The 22,836-nt window shown below is 36.2% G+C and overlaps 1 protein-coding gene and 1 long non-coding RNA gene across 3 annotated transcripts in view; one reads left to right on the forward strand and one right to left on the reverse strand.

Moving 5' to 3' along the window:
- KDM4C (lysine demethylase 4C) overlaps positions 1-8,476 on the forward strand; it is a 247,931-nt gene extending 239,455 nt beyond the window's left edge. For both annotated transcript variants that reach the window (XM_030259016.4, XM_030259019.4), the window contains 3 exons: positions 1,778-1,897; positions 5,668-5,760; positions 7,489-8,476. In XM_030259016.4, the coding sequence (XP_030114876.3) occupies positions 1,778-1,897; positions 5,668-5,760; positions 7,489-7,665 (390 nt within the window). In that variant the 3' untranslated portion in view covers positions 7,666-8,476. The remainder of the gene's footprint in view (positions 1-1,777; positions 1,898-5,667; positions 5,761-7,488) is intronic.
- Positions 7,522-18,713, reverse strand: LOC115491277 (uncharacterized). Its single transcript, XR_003957234.4, has 4 exons — positions 18,145-18,713; positions 16,386-16,473; positions 13,823-13,887; positions 7,522-7,659 (listed from the first exon to the last, which is right to left on the reverse strand). It is a non-coding gene; the product is annotated as an uncharacterized lncRNA (long non-coding RNA).
- Positions 18,714-22,836: the final 4,123 nt, after the last annotated feature.

Raw genomic sequence — 22,836 nt, forward strand, 5'->3', positions numbered from 1 at the left:
AAATTAATGTTAGGCTTGACATTGTTGTTAGATTGTTTGTTTTCAGAAAATTTATTCCATTACATAATGCATTTTAAAAATTTGTTTCAAGATACTTAGCCAAGACACCTTTTTGCACTTTTGCAATAAATAGATAGCGGAAGAAGTATCATAATGACAATAACTATTTTGACAGTCATCACTGAGGAGAGAACAAGTAAGAATACAGTCTAATATAATTTATAGTCAGAGCCATGATAGCATTTAGTAATCCCTGTCCCCTGCAAAGTCATAATTATTCCTCTGCAGTAGCCATCCTTTCCCTTTCCCTCCTGCCTCTCCTGAAAATATTGGGAAGGTTAATACAGTAATTCCACATACTCCAAATGTATGGTGACATTGAAAGGATATATCTTTCTTTGTTTACCACTGCAACTTTTGCCAGGCAAACATGGAGGGCATATTTTAAAGCCTTTGCACAGCACCTGAGGGTGGCAGAGACAATATTGTCATGCAGGAAAGTGTTTCTGTGAAAATCCAGCTTTTAATTTCTTTTATCCCATGTTGAATCAAACTCATGGATTAAGATACACATGATTAAAATCAGTTTATAAAGGTTGGATTTGGCTAGAATGATATTACATCAAGATAATGTCCAAGTGAAGATCCCTGGAGTGCATTTTTGCTCCCATATTTTAAGTTCTTTGTCATGATAATCATTGGCTTCTGTTGGAAGTGAATTGTTAACTCAAAATACAAATATTTTTCTAAGTTATTCTACATAAATCTAAGAAAACAGTGATAGTATTGTGGCAACCTGAGATAGTGCCACGTCCTGTCACTGATTCCTTATCTTTATCTTCTCTCTTCCCACTGTAGACCACTTATGAGCTCAAGTAATGTGGTCACTAAGTTCTCTCACGCCCAGGAGAATAGCACTCAGCACTAATTTACATGACAGGTCTTGTGATGTAGTCACTATGAAGTAGAGATGCCTTTGTTGCAATGAGGATTTGAACAGAGAATTGGTGAGCCCAGATATGTCACATCATTTTTGCGTCCTTTCTCTTATTTCCTCATGTGAGCAGCTGCTGTTATGGGTGTGTGGTTGGTGTGCTCTGAAAATTAGTCATTTAGGTCATACTGAGACATACAGGACAAAAGAAACCATTACAAGAACATGTTGCAGCTACTGATGCTCTGACATGCTCAACAAGTCAGGCACAAAAGTTGACCAAACCATTGGAACAAAAATGTTTTATATTCTATGGAAAAAAATATTTCCCCCTAATTTTATTTCATAGGCATTTGGATTCTTTTAGCGTTTCTCCATCAGCTAAGCAAAAAAGTCATGGCATTCTCACCATTTATGGTTTGATCCATGTATGTTTCAGTCAGCAAAGATAGCATCATGTGCTATGGTTAATGAAACATGAATTACTTGGATATGTAAAAGAGAAAGTGTTGCACATATTCAATTGCACTTTAGTGATCCTTATTTTCAGTGTGTGTTAGAAATTAATTTTGGTTGAAGTGTATCATAGTTGCTGATAGCTATCTGATTTATGCATATGTTGTCTTGCCAATGCAGCATCAAGCTGTAAAGAGTGTTTCGTTGGTCAGTATTTAATTTTCATAAGGGCTAACATTAGCATTAGCCCATTAGCAGGATTATAAAACTTGAAACATGCATGGTAATAAAACTTTCCCCATTACCAAGTTGTAAAAGCATCTTACTGGTAATTTCAGTGCAGTGGCTCACTCACTGATTTGAGAATCCATCCTTCTTTGTAAATAGAGCAGAGATTGCCTAAGGCTGGGTCCACCTGCAGAGGGAGAGGCTGTCCAAGTGAAATGGCCTGATGGAAAACTGTATGGTGCAAAGTATCTGGGAACAAATACAGCTGACATGTATCAGGTGAGTATCTGTGTTTATTACCATGCGCTAAGATGTCTTTATTTTAAATTGCTCCTTTGGCTCTAGCACTGGAGTGTCCAGCCACACCTTCAAAGTTGAAGAAGGCTGAAGTGTGAGCTCTTAATGTAACTGTTACCACACTTTATCTAATATGCAAAACTTTCTAACCCAGTAGCAGGTGCTATGCACTGTTTGGGAAGGAGGTTTCACTTGGTCTTACAAAATCAAGAAAATTATTAAGAAGTCAGGTAAACAGGTGGAACATTAAGATTGAAAGATGACATTTGTTATTTTCTGCAGGTTGTTTACTTTCATTTGGTAGGTTCACAACTAATTATACGATTAATGACATAAAATTAAGTATGGGATGAGCTTGCAATGAACCTGAGGCATTTCATAACAGGTTGGAAGGGGGGACACTAGGAAGAAGAGCATAACATTCGTCTGAGGCATTTTTGAATTAATTAATGTTAAGGAGCATTTTATCCTCTGCAAAGGCAAAAGGGAACATTGAAGTCAAAGCTAAAAAGCTGACTTCTGATTTCAGAGTAACAATTACTGGTTTTTTTGGGCTTGCCTTTGAGAAAAATCAGTCAGCAGCTTTGAGTACCCAAGTGAATGGCAGAAACTGCAATAAAACAATCACAATAATAATAGCACTTCTGAAAGAATGAGAGTCTAGATCTATTTCTTTTATATATATGTAATCATTTTCACTTATGTAACTCTTTTCATCAGGGGGCCTCACATTACTGTACCAGAATGGCAAATTTACTATTATATCTCTAGATAAATTAAGGCACTGGGAAGCTAAATTACTTGCTGCATTGACCTTCTCACTTTTCCAATGACTTGCAATCGAATTCAAGTGCTCAAATGCCTAAAGTCTTGAGCTAGTCTCTAGATCTTACCTCTTCCCTTATATTTAGCAGCTGTGTTATCTTGTGAAGGTCAAAAGTTCTTTATAAAGTATGAAGTTTATTTTTTTGTTGTAACATTAATCTTCAAATCGTTTAATCTTTTGTACAACTAGTCTTCTGAGGAATACTGTGAGGTAAATTAGATGAATGTTGTTGTCTTTCATATTTGAAAGAATATGACATAGTCAAAACAAACAACATTGTCTTATTTTAGACCCCTTGAACAACATGATTAAATGAGTTTTTTTAAAGGACAATGGATAATCATGTGGAGGCTCAGCAAGATTTAGTGTTCCTCAGCATAGCAAACATAAATTCCTGTAAATTGCCTCTAACAACCCCTATCATGGGGGGAAATGACAAAGTTTAAAGATTAGAGGGAGTCCATATTGCAATACATAGAACTATAGAGAAAAGCAAGTATTTCGTCTTCAGGATGAGAGAGGAGGCTGCTGTGGTCACAGATTACAAAAAGTTTATGACAGGAAGGGTGCAAGATTAACTTCAAGACATACTAGTAGTTCTTCCTAGGGTCTTTCTAAACAGTGTCTAAAAGCTCCCAGGACTCACACATACAAAAAGGTTTATTTTCATCTGGTGTGAGCTATGTTGCACCTTTGAGATTCTCTTACCCAGCCTTCTGTGTGATTTCTTAGATCTCAAAAAGCAAATCTGTTCTAGCTGAAAAAGTCTGTGAATTTTTGTCATGTTGATCAGACATTTGTACCAAATGCAGCAGTACTTGAGCATGCAGGAGCTATGACACAATGCACCAGAATTTGTGTCACAGAGTTTTTGTTTGTCAGCGAGTATCCTACACAATCCCTAAGCAGAGCTAAACCAGCCAAATGAAGCAGGTGCTCAAGTGAAATTATTAATGTGATCTACATCTGACTTCTTGATGATTTCTGATATTGAGGTTCACAATTGACTTAGAGTGTATTAAATTATCCATTCACTCCATTAATTGCTTTCTAACAGCTTTTCTTTAATTTATTATGTGCTTATAGAAAAAAATCTCATGAAGACAGTAACATATCATGCAGACACAGTACAGCAGCAGAATCCAAGTGTAATAACTTGCTTATTAAAACTGATGATTTGAAGTGTAGGATCTGCAATCTGAATTGAATCAGAGCTATTAGAGATGGTGGGTTTATATTTTGCGTGAATCATGATACTGGTGAAAGTCTTAGAGAAGCTCTTGTGTTTACTATCAAGTGTAGGCAAATTATTTACAGTGTGATATGCTGGATGATACCTAAAGAACTTCCACTTACTCTTCATGGTAAATTGCAATATATTTCATACCGCAAGCATGGCATTCTCTGGTATGAAGTGTTTGCATCCTACTGCACACTGTAAGTAAAAACAAATATACTGACCATTTAAGAGGAGATTTTCTTATCACATGAAGTGTCAGAGTTAATTTCCTACCCAGTTTTTTCACCAGGAATGCAAAAAACTTTATTACTAACTATATTATGCAAAAACGTTACCAAATGTGTTGTGCAGAAAGGAGCAGGAATTGCAGAAAGACTGTTCCTGCACCCTGGATTGCCATCACTTAATCAAACAAGCTTAAGGCAAATTGACCTTTAAGTTCCTCAAACATACTGCTAACAGAGTAGGCTTATGGGGTTAATAACAGGAGCAGAAAGGAGTAAGGATGATTCTCAAGACTTTCTTATCCATTTGTGCGCTGTATGCATTTTATATGCATTCCAGATTTGTGCAGTCCTATTAGTTGCAGTGGAAAAAATGTTTTTAAAGAAGTTAATAGATCATTGTCTGTAACCTGGTTGTTGAGAATGGACATACGGATTTTTCAGCTGTTCACATATTAATCTAACATACTCAGCTACAGCAAGCTTTTAATTTGAAAAAAAACCACAGTCCATTTATAAGTTCAAATGCTTGTTCATGCTTGAACAAATGATTGTTCATTTGTAATAATACTTTTGATAAGTCAGTATTCTCCTATGTTTGTATTTGTGCTTATTCTTCTAGTCAGATAGACTGTTGTCATTCACATAGTCTCAGTAAATCACCTAAGGATGTAGAATGGGATTCCCAATTTTATACAAAACTTTAAATTTTAGTTTCTGTGGGAGCTAAACTGCAGTCACAGATAATAGCTGAAATTCACAACTGTTAGATGAAGTATTAAAATAGAGGAAAAAATCAGCAGCTACTGAAAAAGCTTAAATGCTTCAAAGCCTTAGCATTTTAACATTCCTCACACCTAGTTACATTTCCTTTCTCATTTTCTGCTAACAGGGTTCATATTGGATTATATCTAAACCTAAGCATGATAAAGCTTTTCATCTTCTGAACAGAGCATTTAAAAGAAATTCCATCAGATTCAATAAAATTCTGTTAACTGGTATTTCCTTAGTTGTCACTCACACTTTCTTTTGACATGGTCTTCCTCAACCTTGAATCATGGGACGTTAAAATTAATTTTTTATTTATTAGAAGCAAGTAAAAAAATTAAAGACAAATAAAAACGACACAAGGACATTTTAATATGTCAGTCCTGCAAAATAATGTTGCCTGTCTTGTTACTGTGCAGCATTCCTAATCTAAAAAATTTTACTTCATTATATATATGTCAGTGCTGATTTTGAAGTCTTTTTGCTTAGGTATTATTTTCAATGAGGTATGTGTTGCAGTTCCTAAGAAATAACATTTTTTTATGTTTCAGCCTAATTTTTTCCTAAAACAGATAGCAAAATGTCTGTATATAAATCTTCTTTGCTTATGTATTTTCATATGGAAACATTTCCAGGAACTTCCTGCAAGAGTTAATTATTATTTTATTTTCAAATACCCATTTTTTTCAATTAGTTGGAGTTTGAAGATGGTTCTCAAATAGTAGTGAAGAGAGAAGAAATATATACACTGGATGAAGAGCTTCCTAAGAGAGTAAAAGCACGTTTAGTGAGTATTTGCTGATGCTAACTTTGTAATATATATAAGTATATAGTCTCAAAAGACCAGTAACACTATACTAGGATTTATTTTGTATTTTCAGTTTAAACAGAGTCATGTTCTATGAAGCCTATACACTTAAGAGGGGCTAAATCAGCCCAATTAGGAGGTGTTTAGTGAGATGGTTAGTTGTTCTTCCAGTACAGGCAAGTGCTGTTGTCAGACATAATTCTTTTCTCCTAAAAGGGACATTGTGTTTGTGTCATCTGTCAGATCAGGAATGACCAAGTTAGTAAACATTTAAATTGACAGACATTCTATTCTTCCAGTATGCTTATAACACATATTGTTTTTAAAAAACTTTCCATATTCTCAGAGCTTTGTGATTTTAAAAGCCTTAATTTTATAAAAAGGCAATTAACTTCTTGTAAGACACAATATAACTGATCAAAACTCATTAATGTTGCTGGCAGGACTTACCAGCATTTCACTAGTCTTCTTTGGTTTTAAACCAAATCTTTGCTGCTTTTTTTTAAGTTCCCTGCTGTTTCAAACAACATCCACCAGCTACATTTTTATGTATGCCTTCCTAGTGGAAAAGTGTTGAACCTCACAAAGAGCATGACTCATGGAGGTTGAAAAGGGAAAGTGTTTCCATACATTAGTTGGACGAGATGGCTGTTTTTACTTGTCTTAAGACAGTTCTTTCTGTCAGGGAATTTGGGATAACTGGACAAATCTTTCAGTGTCCTGATTAGGGTTAAGATAGATGTCTTGGAAAATGGTAAAAGAACCACATAATAGAGTTTTTTATTATACTTGGAAAGCGTACCATCTTTTTTTGCTATCTCTTTGTTTAGAATGCAAATTATTGCATTCTCAGGATAATAATAAGAATAATAATAATGGGGTTTATGCTATTGTTTTTAAAATTGATTTTTTAGAAATCAATATGTCTTTTTATTTATTTGTTTATTAACTTAATTAGGGAGTTAACTATAGATTAAAAACGTTAAATTTGGTCAGCTGAATAAAAAACACCACAGCTGTTATTGAGACTTCTGCATGATTTTTAACTAGTGCCTTAAATTCTAGAAATATATAGGTTAGTCCTCAAGGTATGCCCAACACCTCCTTCCCCTTCTTGTGCAGAACACAGTGCAGATTAAAGACAGCCTATGATCCTCTTTCTGTCTACTGAAGTAAAAGACACCAGTTCCTTCTAAATGACATTTTTCTTAATCTTGGGAATTCTTCTGTGACTCCACCAGTTTAAGTTGATCCAAAATATTTTGCTTCTGATTCTGCCCAAATGGCTTGCTATTTGTTATTCCACTGCTTTGTTAGTGGGGATTCCCAACTGGTATAAATTTGATGACGAGTGACCAAACTGTGACCCTGATTCTTTGCAAATTAGGCAGTGCCCAGGCTTCTTTTCAGGCATGCATGACATAGTAGCTTGCATTTAAAACTTTCCTGAATAACACAAGGTGGTGAATATTACGTGATACTTCTAGGATCAAACCTGTCCAATGGTTGCATCACTTCCTTGTCACTGTTTTCTCAGCTTGAATTGTCATGACTGTGTGATACCTGGATAAAATCCAGACTAACAACAGATATTAGTTACGTGTTTCCAAGGAACACTATCGACATAGAGAATTTAACACTGAATAGGATATGCAGAATACGGAAATATAAACATTGTATGTATGTATAATTAATGTCGAATTTTAGTCTACAGCTTCTGACATGAGATTTGAAGACACATTTTATGGAGCTGATATTATCTTGGGAGAGAAGAAAAGGCAGAGAGTATTGAGTTCTCGCTTTAAGAATGAATATGTGGATGATCCAGGATACCGCACCTTCTTAAAAAGCTCATTCCAAAAGAAATGCCAGAAAGGACTGTAAAGGAAGCAAGAGAAGAGAAAGGGTTCTTGATTAAAAAGCATGCAGCATTATTTGCTATTGGGTTTTTAAACTGAACACTCAAGTTTTACAGTGAACTAATCAGTGTAATCTGAAGTACTTGAGTTCTGATTTCATCAGTTAGTGTATTCAATAATTTGCAATATTTTGTATTATAAAAACAGGGGGAAACCAAGAGAGATTGCTAAATGATACGCTGAAGAGAAGTTTCAGTTCTTCTGTCATTGAAATAAGTGGTAAAATTCCCTTTGAATTCTTTAAATCTTAGTTCTGAGAAGGAGGCATTTTAGTAAGCAGAGTTAATGTCAGTGGTTCACTTTCTTCTGCACACAGGAAAGGATGTTAAATTCAAAAGTAGCAGTTTTTATAAAACATTTTTAAAACAAAACTAGGTTTGTACAGTACTGAAACAAAAAAAGGCTGTACTTACTTTGTACAGTGCTTTTACATTTTTATGTCACTACTGTTTTCAGTAGGATTTGATGTGGACTCAGTTATTGATTTAGATATTTTTGGCTTTTGAGAGAAGTATTGTCAGCACAGCAAGGATATTTTGTATATTTAAAGAGGCAGATTTTGGCAGTTATTTTTAAACATGTTTTTCATAAAGTCTATTATAAAGAGCTACTTGTAAAATATTAATTTCATTCACTGTGTGTATGAAAATTAAAATTTAAATATATATGCTTAACAGCCTAGTTTTAAATGAATATATTATGAGTTTTATTTTGAAATAATGTTCTAGCAATGTAATAATGTTTTAAAATAAATAAATGCTTTACTACAATTGCAACATTTTCCCGTTTATGTGATTTTGAGCCCTATTGTTTCATACCTGTAGGAATCAAGAATATATGCTGTATTTTTCTGAACACAACATAATATACACACAGACACTCACATAGCTTATAGGGTTAAAATGCAGAGTTGGTAAGTACTGTATTTTCATTTCTTGTCTTTCTTTTTCTCTTCAATCTTTGGTATCTTGACCTTTTTGGATGTTTCACAGAAAGCACAAAGTCTGAATTTGTCTGAACACTTGGGTATGTGAACCTAGAAGGGAGCGTTATCAAAATGACATCATCTGTTTCTTGTAAATTGGACAGTCAGCAGGATTTCTGACTGTCTGCCACTGGAAAAAGAGTCCTCCAAAATCCAATTTAAATCTAAGCACTGCTGTTTCTAGGGCTCTGGTTGCAAAAAAACTGAATATATGGACTAGGGATTTTTTTCTGTACAAAAACCTAGTCCTTTATATGCTGAGGTATTCAGATACGTGTTTCACTGAAGCCCTTCCATGATTATTCTTAATTTTTCAAGTGGGCAATAAAATCTTTTCAGTTGCCCTGTGACACCTCAACTGACAATGTTAAGTTTTCTGTGTTACATTGACTATCTTTTCTTGTACCATGAAATCACTCAGAATCCCTTTAGTCTAAGAAATTGCTTAGCTGTGACAGTTGGAATGTATATCTAATTGATAACACTTTCTCTAAAGGCACTGGGTTGTGGTGTATGCTGTCTAGCATATTTCACAGTATCAGGGCTCTTTTTGGTAAAGAAAAGATAAAAACTAATGACAGATTTGCAAAATGTAAGATTTCTGATGCCTTCTACAGTTATGTGCAGCTAATAGTCATGTTGTATGGGGTTTGTGTGGCTGGGTTTTTGTAGTGGGGTCTATAGGAATGGCTTCTGGAAGCTTCCAGCAGAGTAAATGCCAACTGGTTTCAAGACAGAGCCATGCTGGAGCAGGCTGTGGCCTGAAGGACTGTTCCCTGTGGAAAAGTGACACACATTACAGCATTTATGGAGAACTGTTGCCCATGGCATGAACTCACACTGGAGAAGTTCATATATAGCTGTCTTCTGTGGGAGGGACCCCATGTTGGAACAGACTCCTCTCCCTGACCAGTGGCAGGAACAAGTGTGATGAGCTGACCATAAGCCCCATTCAGTGCCATCCTGTAGCTCTGTGGGGAAGGAAGAAGAGCCCAGGAAAGAGGCAGATGTGGGAGGAAGGTATTTTGAGGATTTGATTTTACTTCTCATTATCCTGCTCTGATTTTGTTAGTAATAAATTCAGTTAATAGCCCATTTTGTCTTGCTTTTCCTGAGATGGTATTTGATTTGTGATCTCTCCCTGTCCTTAACTCAGTAACTTTTTGTTGTATTCTCTTTTCCCTGTCCAGTTATGGAGCTAAGTGACAGAGTGGCTTTGGTGAGTACCTGGCACTCAGGGTCAACCCACTACACCTAATCACTGATGCTTAGTTTCAAAATACTGTGTTCTGTGCTAAGAAAGCTTTTTTAATCTTCCATGAAGGTTCAAAACAACTATGGCATTATTAAAGGGTTAAATACATATTAAAATATTTTGTAATTGGATAGGTGATGCTATGTGGTATAAGAGAGGCTAAAAATCAAATGCATGTTCTTTGCCTGGATCTGATATGCCCTGTTGTGAAGCCAATAATAAACCCCCTCATTTCTGCAGAGTGTATTTTTCTCTTCAAGAGCCTTGAAATTTGCTGACTAAAAGGTTGCAAATTTTTTTAGAGAGCATTCATGCTAAAAGTTGCTTCCCCTTCTACCTTTCATAACGAAAATCTTTACTTTGGAAGTTTTCAAAGGCACTGGAATTATTTCTGACCTTTGTCATGTACTAGAAAATACTTCTGAGTAAATGAAAAGTGTAATTGTCATTACATTGCAGTTTTGTGCCTCCTGTTTCAGGACTAATGGTCTTTGCAAACTAGATTGGCTAAACAACTGGCCTAGAAAACCAATTCCTGTTCCCTTACAATTCCTGAAAAGCTGCATTTTTCTGTTCCACCACAGATACTGTTACGGACCTTTCAGGTATATGGGAGAGAAAATACATTGGTGTAGAATGCTCTGGGAAACCAGGAGCTTGCCACAAACTGAATCAGGTAGACGGACACCAAAACAGAATTGCTTGTTATCCATGTAACCAATTCTCAATAGCAAATTTCTCCAGTAAAACATCTCTGTGTTATTTTTCTCCTGGTGTTAGAGACAGATACATCTTTTCTAGCGAAAAAGCCTGCCAGCATTTGTGACCATTTCAATTACAGTGTCTGTGTGAAGAAGCATGCAGTAGGGTAGGAAGAGCGAAGATCTGTTAAACACTGGCTAACTGAATTGGCATGGCATTCCTAGGAGTAAAAAAAAAAAAACAAAAAAAAAAAACCCCAAAAAAACCAAAAAAAAACAAAACCCAAAAAAAACCAAAAACAAAAAACACCCAAAAAAACCCACAAGAATTGATTCTTAATAATAAGAGAGTACAGCATGCCCCAGGATAGGATGGGCCATGTTCTTTCTATTGCCTTATAAGTACAAGAACAAAGTAGCTGTTTTGTATAGTCATGAGTCCTGAAGATCATAGATGAGAACACAACGTAGTGGTTTGGTCAGGATACATCAAAATTATTTTTATTCACTCTCATCTGAAAAATATCAAGAAAAAATCTAAAGTACTTCAGTTTATGCTGGCTTATGAAGTAGAATTCTTTAGTGCTATGACTCTGATTTCCACAGCTATAAGTAAGGTCTGATAAAATCAAATTACTAGAATTAGATAAAAATTAGATTACTTCTTTTGAATCCTATTTGCTATTATATTATGGTAGCAAAGCAATTTTGTTGATGCTTAATAGGAGTTCTGCAATATATTGTGTTGTGTTACAGTGGTTAAAAATTTTCAATTAAGGAGAGTAATAGAAAAATTCCTACAAAATACTTTTACTTTGAAACTTGTTTATACTTTCCTACTGTGATGCAAGTGAACAGCAATGTTTTGTAATAGAGAACTTAATATGATATCCTGATAAGTAAAATAGAGCCAGGTAAAAGCTGTCCCTTCTTATGCAGTTCCACTCTATCTGATTTTGTGAAATATTTTCCAATACAGAAGACATTATAGGGAAAAATAACTGATAAGCTACATTCTTCTTGAATGATCAATAATAAAAAAAATTTTGTTATTTGTACCAAATAATAAATACTTGTGTTTTCTATGTGTGCTTCTCAATATAGCCACCTCTGTTTAGTGGCACAGTCACAAGCATTAACTTTGATAGTAGATGAAGACAAAATTGTAATTTCCCTTACTGGTATGAAATGCTGCTTTTTCTTCAGTCTATAAATTTTGTAGTGTTTTTTCTGTTTCTTGTTAGTTTACTGAAGTATTTAATGCCAGTGTTCAACAGCATATTAGTAGGAGAGAGAAAGCTTATGTAGAGTGGGAAAAAGGAATCTTTCCTGCACATATGCACAAAAGGCATATCCATCTCTTTCAAAAATTGCAGAACTATCTGATAGATTTATCACACACCTTCACATTTCCAAACCCATCTCTGGGGCTTCTAGTCTTGAATTTCAAATGCCTTAGGTAGCTTTTTTCTCTGACACATATCGCAAAAAGAAAATGATGATGTTATGGTAAGGCCATAAAAGTTTTACTGGAGTTCATCTCAGCTGTTGTATATACAGTCTACTCTGTTATAACTTCACTGTTACTACCAGACTGAATTGTCCTACAGCCATCCTGCTGTTATTTTCAACACTTAAATGTATTTCCTCTAAACTTAGATTTGTAGGCAGAGCTGGTAGCTACTAAAACTTTTGTAAGAGCCTGTTTTGAGTTACTAAAAACTTTGTCAATTTAGATATTCTACAGCTGAAATTTTTATATGTGGGTTCATGTCTGAAATTCAAAGTCAGGAAACTTTACCGCAAGCAGTTTGGTCTTTTGGAATGATTCTGAAGAGGAGGATTAAGGATAAAAAAAATCATCCATCATCCTTCTTTCTGTCCCAAACTTTTCCAGGCCTTTATTTGGCAATCTCTCTGGTTCCTTTATACAGTACAAGTGAGTTCCTTTAGACAGGGACCTGCTGGTGAATGACTGAAAGAGTGATTCCCATTGGACTATAGAGGTAGGTTTGTGAAGTGTTTCTGTAGATGTGTTGTCATTTGACTGACATACCATAAACTGGTGTGTGGCTGTGGCTCTGAGGTGAAATCTTGGAAGAACCTGTACCACTTCAGGGCTCATTCCCCCGCAGTGCCCTCCTGCAGTGAGGGACTGGGCTGTGCATGTATCGCCACCACATCTCAGCACTGGCCTTGCAGTTTGGGAGAGCTTTTGTCCTTTTTTTTTTCACCCTAGTTACTTCAGTGGAACACAAAGGCAGGCTCTTGTTTGTTCTCAATAACTTGCTAAAGTTGCTGCTGTATTGAAAAACAGTATGAGCAAGAAAAACCAACAAAACCAAGCAAGAATATAAGCAACTGAAAACTGCTTCAATACAAAAGTGTTAAAAAGTTGGAGGCTAATATAGAGAATTCATGGAGCTGGAAAGAGAAGAAATAGAGGGACCAGATTCTTAAAAAGAGATTTGTTCACAGTCTCTGCAGAAGCCAGGATGCCTGAGGGTCAAATTTCTTGTGGTATAAGCAAATGGCTGTGAAATGTACCAGCAAATTACTGAATGATTGCCTTTAGGAACATCATTAGGAACATCCCTGAAGCCAATTACTGCATGAACTCAAGGAGCTGTTATCTCTGTTTTCCTAAGGATCTGGTCCTTCTGTACAGATGGAAAGTCGGTTATATGGGATGAGATTTAAATTTTTTTTTTCCAGATTGGTTACTAGAAAAAGACAGGTTTTGTATTGAGTGCTTTTAAATTACTATGCTCAAGTTAAGGATGCAAAATATGAAGTATACAGCCAAAGCCAAAATTTTCCCCGAAGATTCATAATGCTTTAAACTTCCTCATATGTTCCTTACAGATCCAGTCACTAGATGAACTGTAGGAAAGAATCACCATAATGACTCTCTGGAATGCACAGGAGTTAAAAGCAAGACAGAATAGAGATGAGGCACGGCATTCCCAAAGGCATTTTTTTGGCACATTACTAACATTTGATGGCAATGTCATGCTACATTACTGTAGGAGAAAAGGCTCAAGGAACAGCGTAACAAAACAAAATTATCTTTGAGAAGCTTCCATATCAAAAGTAGTCCATTGCAATCCACCTTTTCCTTTCTGTGTGGGCATATGTAGTGTACATAAATAATAAAAAAGCTGCTGACCAAGCTGCTAACCTCAGTCCAGTCCAGATGTGGCAACCAAGGGTGACTTGCATGACCCTGCTATTTTTCTTCAAGTCCTATTAGGAGAGAAAAAGCAAGAACAAGTGAATCCATTATTTATTATCTTTTAGCTGTAAAGAGAAAGGAGCAGTTAACAATTTCCTTTTCCTATTGGAATACTGAAATAGCAGTAAGATACATTTCTGTGCTGAATACCTCTTTTCATTATTTCAAGTGTTCTGTCCTCTCAAAAGAAGGGATGGAGCCATTCTGTTCTCTGCTTATCTAGTTTTCCCCCTTGAAGTATCTCCCACTTCAAAGCCCCCCACCAAAAAGCAGTCAAAAATGAGCTAAAATTCTTCCAGCTCTGAACACACAAAGAGAAAATAGGACAACTTCCTATTTTTCTGTGACAACCCTGTAGAACCAAGATGCAAGGAGCAGAGATCTCTGGAATGGGAAAGACTTCTGTGTCTCCAGTGTGTCTCCATGCTCTCTCTGAGGACTTTTATCTATGTAATGCCTTAAAACCTGGTTTGAGACGGGTGGAATATGTTCTGCTTCACTTGTTCATGTGTATGCCAGTATGGTCTGTAGATGGGGAGCAGTGCTATCTCAGATAACCAAATGGGTACTGACTACTGCGTTTTGGAGACAGTGAATAAAGACATAGCTACAGGAAACTGGTGCTGTAGGCTAAAACCAGAAAGCGTCAGGTTTCCAATGCCCTCACCCTTGTCATCTGCTGAAACAAAGCAACATAGAACAGCATATCATAGCAAGAGCTCACAACTTTAATGCCATCTTTCTGTTTGATTTTGGGCAGGTCTCCAGAGATCATGTCTTTCCTTAGAGATGTCAGTGGATGTGAGACCATGTAAACTGGTTCAGTAAGAATATTTGAAAAATAAATGTAAAGTACATTGTCAAATAACACAAAGAACTACACGAATCAAATTCTTCAGTAGCTCCTTTTGGCCAAGGGAAAGTGAAGCAGAGGCTACATGAGATAGTTACTGTAACTGGAGGTAAATCTGTGCAAAAAGAACTTTGAGCTGCAGAATGCCCCTGAGACAGTGGTGTAAGTATCTCTGTGTGCTTAGAGAACAAGCAGGACCAAGACACAACGATGCATGCAGAATTTTTTCCCTCATATTTTGAAACACTAAAGGAGGATTTAAAAACAACCATTGAGCTTGCCATGGTCTTTGATGTTAAAGAAGGTGGATGTCTGATATGTAATAATACTGTTGTGGTACAGCACTCTAAGGTTTTGGAATAATCAAAAGAAGACTGTATCTCAGGAAAATTCACTTGCTATTTGACTGGGCTTCCACTGCTGGTGTGACAAGTGCTGTAGGGGTGCATGTAACCCCCACACTACATAAAAATGTGATCTGAGTGCATTACTCTCAATTCCAGCACTTTGCTCTGTGGTACTTCCCTAAAGCTATTTAACTACAGGCACTCATAAAAAAAAAAAATCTATTGTAGATATTTCCTTGTGAAATGCCCATCAAATAAACTGCTGAGATAGTAATGAGAAAATTAATGTCAATTAGTAATGTTTTAAAAAGACAGGAGAAACCAATTGAGAAACACCAGGAGGGTAATCAGTTGCCATCTGAATTATTAATTTCATGATGTGTTTTAAGAGAAAGGACGTGATAGCCACTAAAGGAGGCCCTGGAGGAACACAATACTGGTATGTCAACACAATTGATTTCTCAGTGATTTAAAGCAAATGATCTTTTGACAAGTTCAAAAGTTTCTAGTTGAAAAGGAGATGTTACTTCTGGGGCAGTGGAGGGTCCTACCTGGCTATGATTGCTGGGCAAGGAGTAACCAAAGGGTTGGTGCACCTTGCCAACTTTTTTTGCTGTTTTGGCCATTTTTTTACCAGATTCACTGGTAAAATATCACAGGTATGCTCACGAGTTTCACAGCTTCTCTGGCTTGTCTTCTCCCCTTCCTTGCCAGTCTCATGCCTTAGGAGTAAAGGACGAAATGATACTTCAAGTCTGAGACATACATGTCTCTACTCTTTTATGGTGTTGTAGTGAAAGAGCAGCTTCTGGCTTCTGCAAATACTATTGCAGCAATTTTTTTAACATGTCTGACAGTGCTTTAAATGAAGAAAGTCGGAAGTTTTCATAGAGAATAATACCAAGTTTTTCAAATGGAGAATGGGGGCCAAAATTACTTGTTAAAAGCTATGCAGCACTAATGTGAGAGCTGAGTAAAAGCTGCAAGTTTTTGCCCAATAAAAATTATAACAATACAGCAATTATAGCTTAGCTCTGCTATGAGAACAGTCTCTGGTGTCCCCTTACTGTTGTCAGGCCATGTAATCCATTTTCTCTAATGAATTATGTGGTATTCCCTATGGCAAAATACTGTTTTGCATTTTTCTCCATTTCTTTTTATCTGGATTTCGTGGTCTATGCTTTGCATATAGCCCTTAGACAATATAATTGCCTTGTACAATTTCTCCCTTCCTGTTTGGTGCTCCCTTCCCCTGTAGTTTTTAACATACAAAGGGTAGAGTAGAATTGATGACTGAAAATAGTCTTACCTTTTATACAGCTCTGTACATACTCCTGTAGTTCCTGTGGCAGACTCCTCCTTAGTTTCCACCATGTGCTTGATTTTCTGCTGCCTTGCTGCATAGTGAGTTAAGATTTTAAGCATGTGTTATATATGTACTCTGAATCTTTTGGAATTTGTTAGGGTGTAGCTCTAAGGTTAAGGTTCAGACCAGAGTGGAAATACTCAAGAATCCTTGCTAAATCAGTACAGCACATGAATACCCTTCCTTGTTCTACTTTAATCTTTCTGTTGTGTATACTGCAAGAATGTCAATCCGTAACTGCATTAGAACTAATTACTTGGTGATTTTTATGTAAAAAAAATCCTTTTTGTAAAAATGTTTTGAGCAATGTGTATGATTTATAGGTGGAATTTTTCAACATTGATTTTTACAGCTTGATATGAAAATATATCCAGAAAAAGCAAGTTTTTACTTTCTATCACAGTACTTCATGAACTGAATTTTACCAATTTATTCCCATATATCTATAGAAGGACCTAATTCTAAAGCAAAATTTTCACAAGAAAAGAGTAACAGAAGAAAATCCAAGTTCTGTATCTGGACATTTGGAGCAGCAGCCTCTGAATGTAAAATATACTTCTATGTGTATATTTTCAGATAAAACTCAACTTCAGAAACTCATCAGCAATATAATCTTCTGAACTGAAAGTCTTTTAGCAGCTTCTCCAGAGAGTTAATGGAAGCTGTGATGGCATTCCCTTTGAGAGTGATTTTGTCATTAGCAGTCCTTTTAGATCAGGGATTATGCTTAGTGACAAATGGTCACTTTTGTAGAAATAGAGCATTAATTCAGCTCCAGTACTGAATTTTTTGTTTGTCTTTACATGAACAATGCAGTAAATTACTCTCAGACGTGAGATCTGTGATACAACATCTGAGGTAGTTGAATCTTTAATTAGATGTGTTCTGCAATGTAACACACATTCTTCAACAGTAACCTGTATGCTTTTACTCTGAACATGCAAGGCAACTGTCTAAGTACTTTGTTTCAGGTGGATTGTTTGTGTTTGGAGGTTTTGTTTGATTGTGGGGTTTTTGGGTTTTGTTTTGGTTTTGGTTGTTTTTGTTTTTGTTCTTTATAGGAAAAGAGCTACCTGCTGCAGAAATTAAGAAAACTATTTGCAAGTAAAATATGATGGATTCCTGCAAAATAGGGTATCTCCTTTTGCTCTCAAGCTTTGGAAGCATTGAAATAAGAAAGCAGGAGGAGATCTTATAGCACAGCATAGGCTCTACTTGAGCATACATTACTGAAGAAATGAAATGTATAGATCATAGAATGGAACCCAAGTATTTAGAATAAATGTTCACTGGATTTTAACTAGAATTTATGGATTCATTAAAGACTCACTGCTCTGCAGCAAAATTAATCCTGATTATCTGCTTTTGAAGCAAAGTAAAACAAGGGAATACATATGCTTCTTAGCCCTATCTCTTCTAATCATGTTTTTGTAGCATAGAATCGGGCATTTCAAGTGCATAAATGGAAAGTAATTTTTTCTTGAATGATTGAAAATGCACATTCTAGAAAAGGAAGTATAAGGCAAAGTAATTCTTAATGGTTCTTTCCTTTTAGATTAGCTGGCAGATGCAATCATCAATTCTTTAGTCATGTAGGTTTAGTAAAAAAGTTTTTAGAAAATTAGAGTAATCTCAATTAAGCCCTACAGACGCAAGGAATGTACTTTAACTACCTATTTAAAAAGAAATAAAAACACCTCACCTTCAAAAGGTTGTCTTGCCACAGATAGATCAATGCACATCTAATTTTGAATGAAAGCCCATTCCTGTTTTCCTCTTTCCAGGCAATATGGAAACACATGATTTAGATAATTTGTTGAATTTCAGTCAAAATGCTGAAAATATCTGCAGTTAAAATGGAATGAAAATATCTCTAAAAGCTCTAAAGAAAGTTAAATCTCCTCCCTTGGTGAAGGGCTTTAGGCTTAAATCACAGTGGCTGGTACTGGTGATGAATTGGAAGCTGTCTTCCTCACAGTGGCCTGACATCACTCTGCCTCTGCTCCTCTTGCGATTTGATTGTTGGTTGACTGGTGGCATGAACAATGTATCTCCTTAATCTCATTAGGATTTAGTAAGATTGGATGTATTCTTCAACGAAGTACAAGGAGCATAGTCTTATACGAAAGCTTTTTGCCATTTTAAAAAAGAAAACCTAGTTTTAGGCAGACTTTGAGTTTAAATAGTCATTGAGGCAGTAAATGCTTCTTCCCCGCCAGACTTACAGAGACAGCTTCAGTTTTGCATTTGGGAGGAAACTACCAGACCTTGCTCAATAGTTAAGTCCCCAGTTAAGGCTTTTTTTAATAGCTTCTTTGGTTTGTAAGCATTTTGGCATCAAATCAAACTTCTCTTATTACACAAGATGTGGCTCTCTACATTTGGATACAAAGCTACAAAGATTCTGTGGAGGGCAAGGGGGAGAAGAACAGAGGGAGCTGCATTCACCAAAGCAGAATTTTTCTTCCAAACTTAGGTAGCATGAAGAAGTACTTGTTCCCTGGGTGAATAGAAATCCTGAGCAGTTAATCATGAGTGGTGTGACTGGAATACTACTTTCCACAGGAGAATCCTGTCTAAGGAAGCCTGGCTGGATGTTAATAGCTGTGGCTTGGCTTTGCTGGCAGTTCCTGTGCTTATTAAAGTAACAACATGAAGATTTATAAAATGCACAATAAAGTCCAAAACACAGATGCCAGTGGGGATGAAGATGATTTTGGTTGAAATCACACAGGTTACGAAGACAAGTTGGTAATAAATGACCCAGATGAGATGCAATTTTGTCCCTTGCTTTTCCTGCCATTTGAGGGGCAGTTCTGTTAAGACAAACAAAATGCTGTGATATGTACTGTGAAATCCCTGTTGCTGAAGGTCTTTAAGAAAATTTTCGACAAACATCTGTCTAAAATACCTCAGGAATAGCAAGAACTGTTTAAAAGCAGGAGGTGTGTTTCTTTCTGCTGCAGTTTTGTGCTTGAAAAACCTCAGACCGAATAAGGCTAGTTGTATGTAAGCTTTGATTACAGAGTAAGGACTATGGAGCAAGTTTTCTGTGGTCAGAAAATGAAAATAGACTCAATAATAACATTAAGGAAACATTTACCATGAAATTCCTTTTTTGGAAAACACATGGGTTTCCATTTTATCTTCAAGTGAAGTCTGTTTATGATGACTCTAGTTAAAAATAACCAAAGTTTTGTTCCTAAAATTTCATTGGCTTGCTAAAGAAAATGTCTGTATATTAATTCTGTGTGAATAGCAGTATTCTGTCAGAGGAAAGCCATCAGAAGATACTATATTTCAACTTTAATATGGCTGTACTACCACAATGCTACTATCCTGAATTTCAAATTAATTTAATTGAACTCTAATGAATAAAATGAGTTGTCCTAGTGTAATTAAAATCGCAACTGAAGGGTTTAGCAAATGAATATAATGGTAATTGTGCCTGGCTTGATCTTTCTGCAGCCTGAGATTCTCAGCTGCATCTGTTCCTTTCCCTTTCCCCATGTAAAAGATAGTGAATAACCCCAGAGAGTGGGTGCTGGAGCTTCTCTTTCGTGCTATTTACTGTAGCAGTCTGACTGCAGGACAAATTGCAATGCTAATGAAATGAAAGACTGAAGAAACTTGCCTTTTACTGGAGGCAGAGTGGAGGAAAGTCAATGTTAATAATTGCACAGTGCTGAATGCCTTTTCATATTCTAAATAAAAGCAGTGGCAGTATGATTCATTTGATACTTTGAGAACGGAACCATCCCAGCACTGGTTATGAAATAAATGCATGAGCTCAGAGAGGATTCTTGGGCATCTTTGTGAAAAGTACCTTTGTGATTTAAGTTTCACAGTGAATCACAGAATGTTTTGAGTTGAAGGGGCCTTTAAAGCTCATCTAGTCCAAGTCCCTGCCATGGGCAGGGACACCTTCCACTAGGACAGGTTGCTCAAAGCCCCATCCAGCTTGACCTGGAATGTTTCCAGGGATGGGGCATTTACAGCCCTTCTGGACATCCTGTTCCACTCTTTCATTACCATTATTAACATGTGATGTAACCTTTCCCCCGAATCATAGCAATGTCACAATTCCTCTGTTTACTTAGGGACAGGAGTTGGGCTGCATTTAATGAAGATGAGTTCTAGAAGTATGAATATGTATTTGATGTGTCATATGATTTCTTAAGTTTTCAAATGCTACCTTCTCATCATCTAGTAATTTAATAAATCATTTATTAGTTACAAACTCAGGAAGGGATAGCCTTCCTCTGCCACCCAACCCCTCTAGCCTGCAAATATTAGCAACACCTGAGAGAGCTATGTAAAAGGAATAATAACAAGAAAAGTAATTTTGAAATGTGCTGTAAATCTCCTATTCTTTCACTTTTTCTATTTGGACAGTTCATATACCCTCCATATGTAGGTTTTCCTTTATTTATCAGATTATTTTTCCTACTGTAACATAACCAACCAGAGGTGCATCCATGTGTCCTGCCTCAGACTTGTCTGATCTTTGATTTGCTGGCAAGCACAGAGAGCATTTCTCTCTTCTTGCACATGCAGTAAGATCACTTCATTAACCTTCCTTACTGATTCAGTGGAAGGGTGCACTAGACCTGGGGCTGTATGTTATCAGTCAGAAAGTTTTTCCAATTTAAATCTTGAGGAAGTTAGATATCTGGATGCTGGATGAGTAATTCAGAGGAGAGACCCAACAGGGAATTCCTGAACATACTCTGTCTGTTGGAACAGGATAAGGAGTATGGAGTACTAGTGGGTTTTTTGTTTGTGGGGTGGGTTTTTGTTTGTTTGTTTGGTTTGTTTTGTTTTGTTTGTGGTTTTGGTTGGTTGGGGATTTTTGGTTTTTTTGGGGCTTTTTTCTTTTTTTTTTTTTTCTTTTTTTTTCTTTTTTTTTTCTTTTTGCATATGCTGAATCAGTAAATATGCTTGGAAGAAGTAATAAAGAACTTTCACAGTTAGGTAATGGGGCTGTGCCTTCTGTTCTTTTCTGAAAGGCAGGCCATAAGCCTGAATGTTTCTTGTCTTTCAAAGTGAATTTCAGTGTACCTATAACCTCTAGCTGGGCTGGCATGGAAGTAATGAATATTTTTTGTAATTATATAACTTGCTAGCTGTGGGGGTCACAACACTATTCTCACAGAGAGCACCTTGCTCGTGTTGCTGTTTCTGCAGCACTGCTGTAGCTACTGCTGTTCCCCGTAGAAAATAAATTTCTCTGAAGCAGAAAAAGCTGACTGCTCCTTGTGTACAGAATTTCACAGCAAGATGGTGTGTTGTCCCTCCCACCCAACAAAAAAAATTTGCATAATCTTATAAGGTATATGACTAACAACACAAGGACAGTGTTTTCATGTATTGTTGGCCATGTTTTTGATTCATTGCTTTAGGTCTGTGTCTAAAATCTCAGAAGATACATATGTGATTTGTATATTATCTGAATTTTACCTCATTAGATTTAGTATAGGAAAGAAACAAAGAAGATAAAGAAGTTTAATTTTATCTTTAATATTCCCTAAAATTATCAATAAGAAAGTATGAAAAAACATGCACAGACAGAAATACAATAAACACAAGCAAGAAAAAATACTGCCATGATATAGTGGCATGGATTTTCTTTTAACTCTGATGCATCTTTTCATACTGTCCTTTGATTGCAACATTTCATCCTCTCAGAAGATGTAACACTAGTAGTACATTCAGTGTATTGCTGGTTGTACTTTGGAACCAACTTTGAAAGTAATTGTGCCATAACAGAAGGTTGCCTTTTTTTCAGATGTCTTCATGAGTAATTCTGACATCCTTCTAATACTTGACCAACGCACTGAGAATTTTTTTTATTTTTCTGTATCTGATTATATGGCCACCCTTTTCTTTCTATGCTGTTTCTTATTCTATCCCAATACAGGAATGTCATATGTTGGTTCCAGACACAGAGACCATTCATTTTTTCCTGACTATCTGTACATGAGATAAGAATAGGAAATAAGAAACCAAATAAATTGAACCTGCCTGGTTAGCAATGTAAAAAATAATGAACATTTCTTTGTCCTGTGTCACCACTAATTGATATACTGCAGCATGGAAACCAGTATTTGTAGCATAACCACCTAATATGATAGCAACAATCCAAACGAAATCAAACCCAAGTAACTAATACAGGCAAAAAGAAGAAAACTTTCCCATTGTTGCTGCTTTCTTTACTCAGAGGTCTTGCATAGAAACAAGGGATCTGGTTTCAAGGAAATGCACCACAAAATACCCAGAGGCAGAGGGGATAAAACTTAACAACATGGAAAAAATAACTAATTTTGTTGCTTTTGGAGCATCTGAATAGGTACGCGTAAATAGCATATTCATGCAAATGGAAAAGAAATGTTAT

The sequence above is a fragment of the Taeniopygia guttata genome, chromosome Z (assembly GCF_048771995.1).
Source record: "Taeniopygia guttata chromosome Z, bTaeGut7.mat, whole genome shotgun sequence".
NCBI lineage: Eukaryota > Metazoa > Chordata > Aves > Passeriformes > Estrildidae > Taeniopygia > Taeniopygia guttata.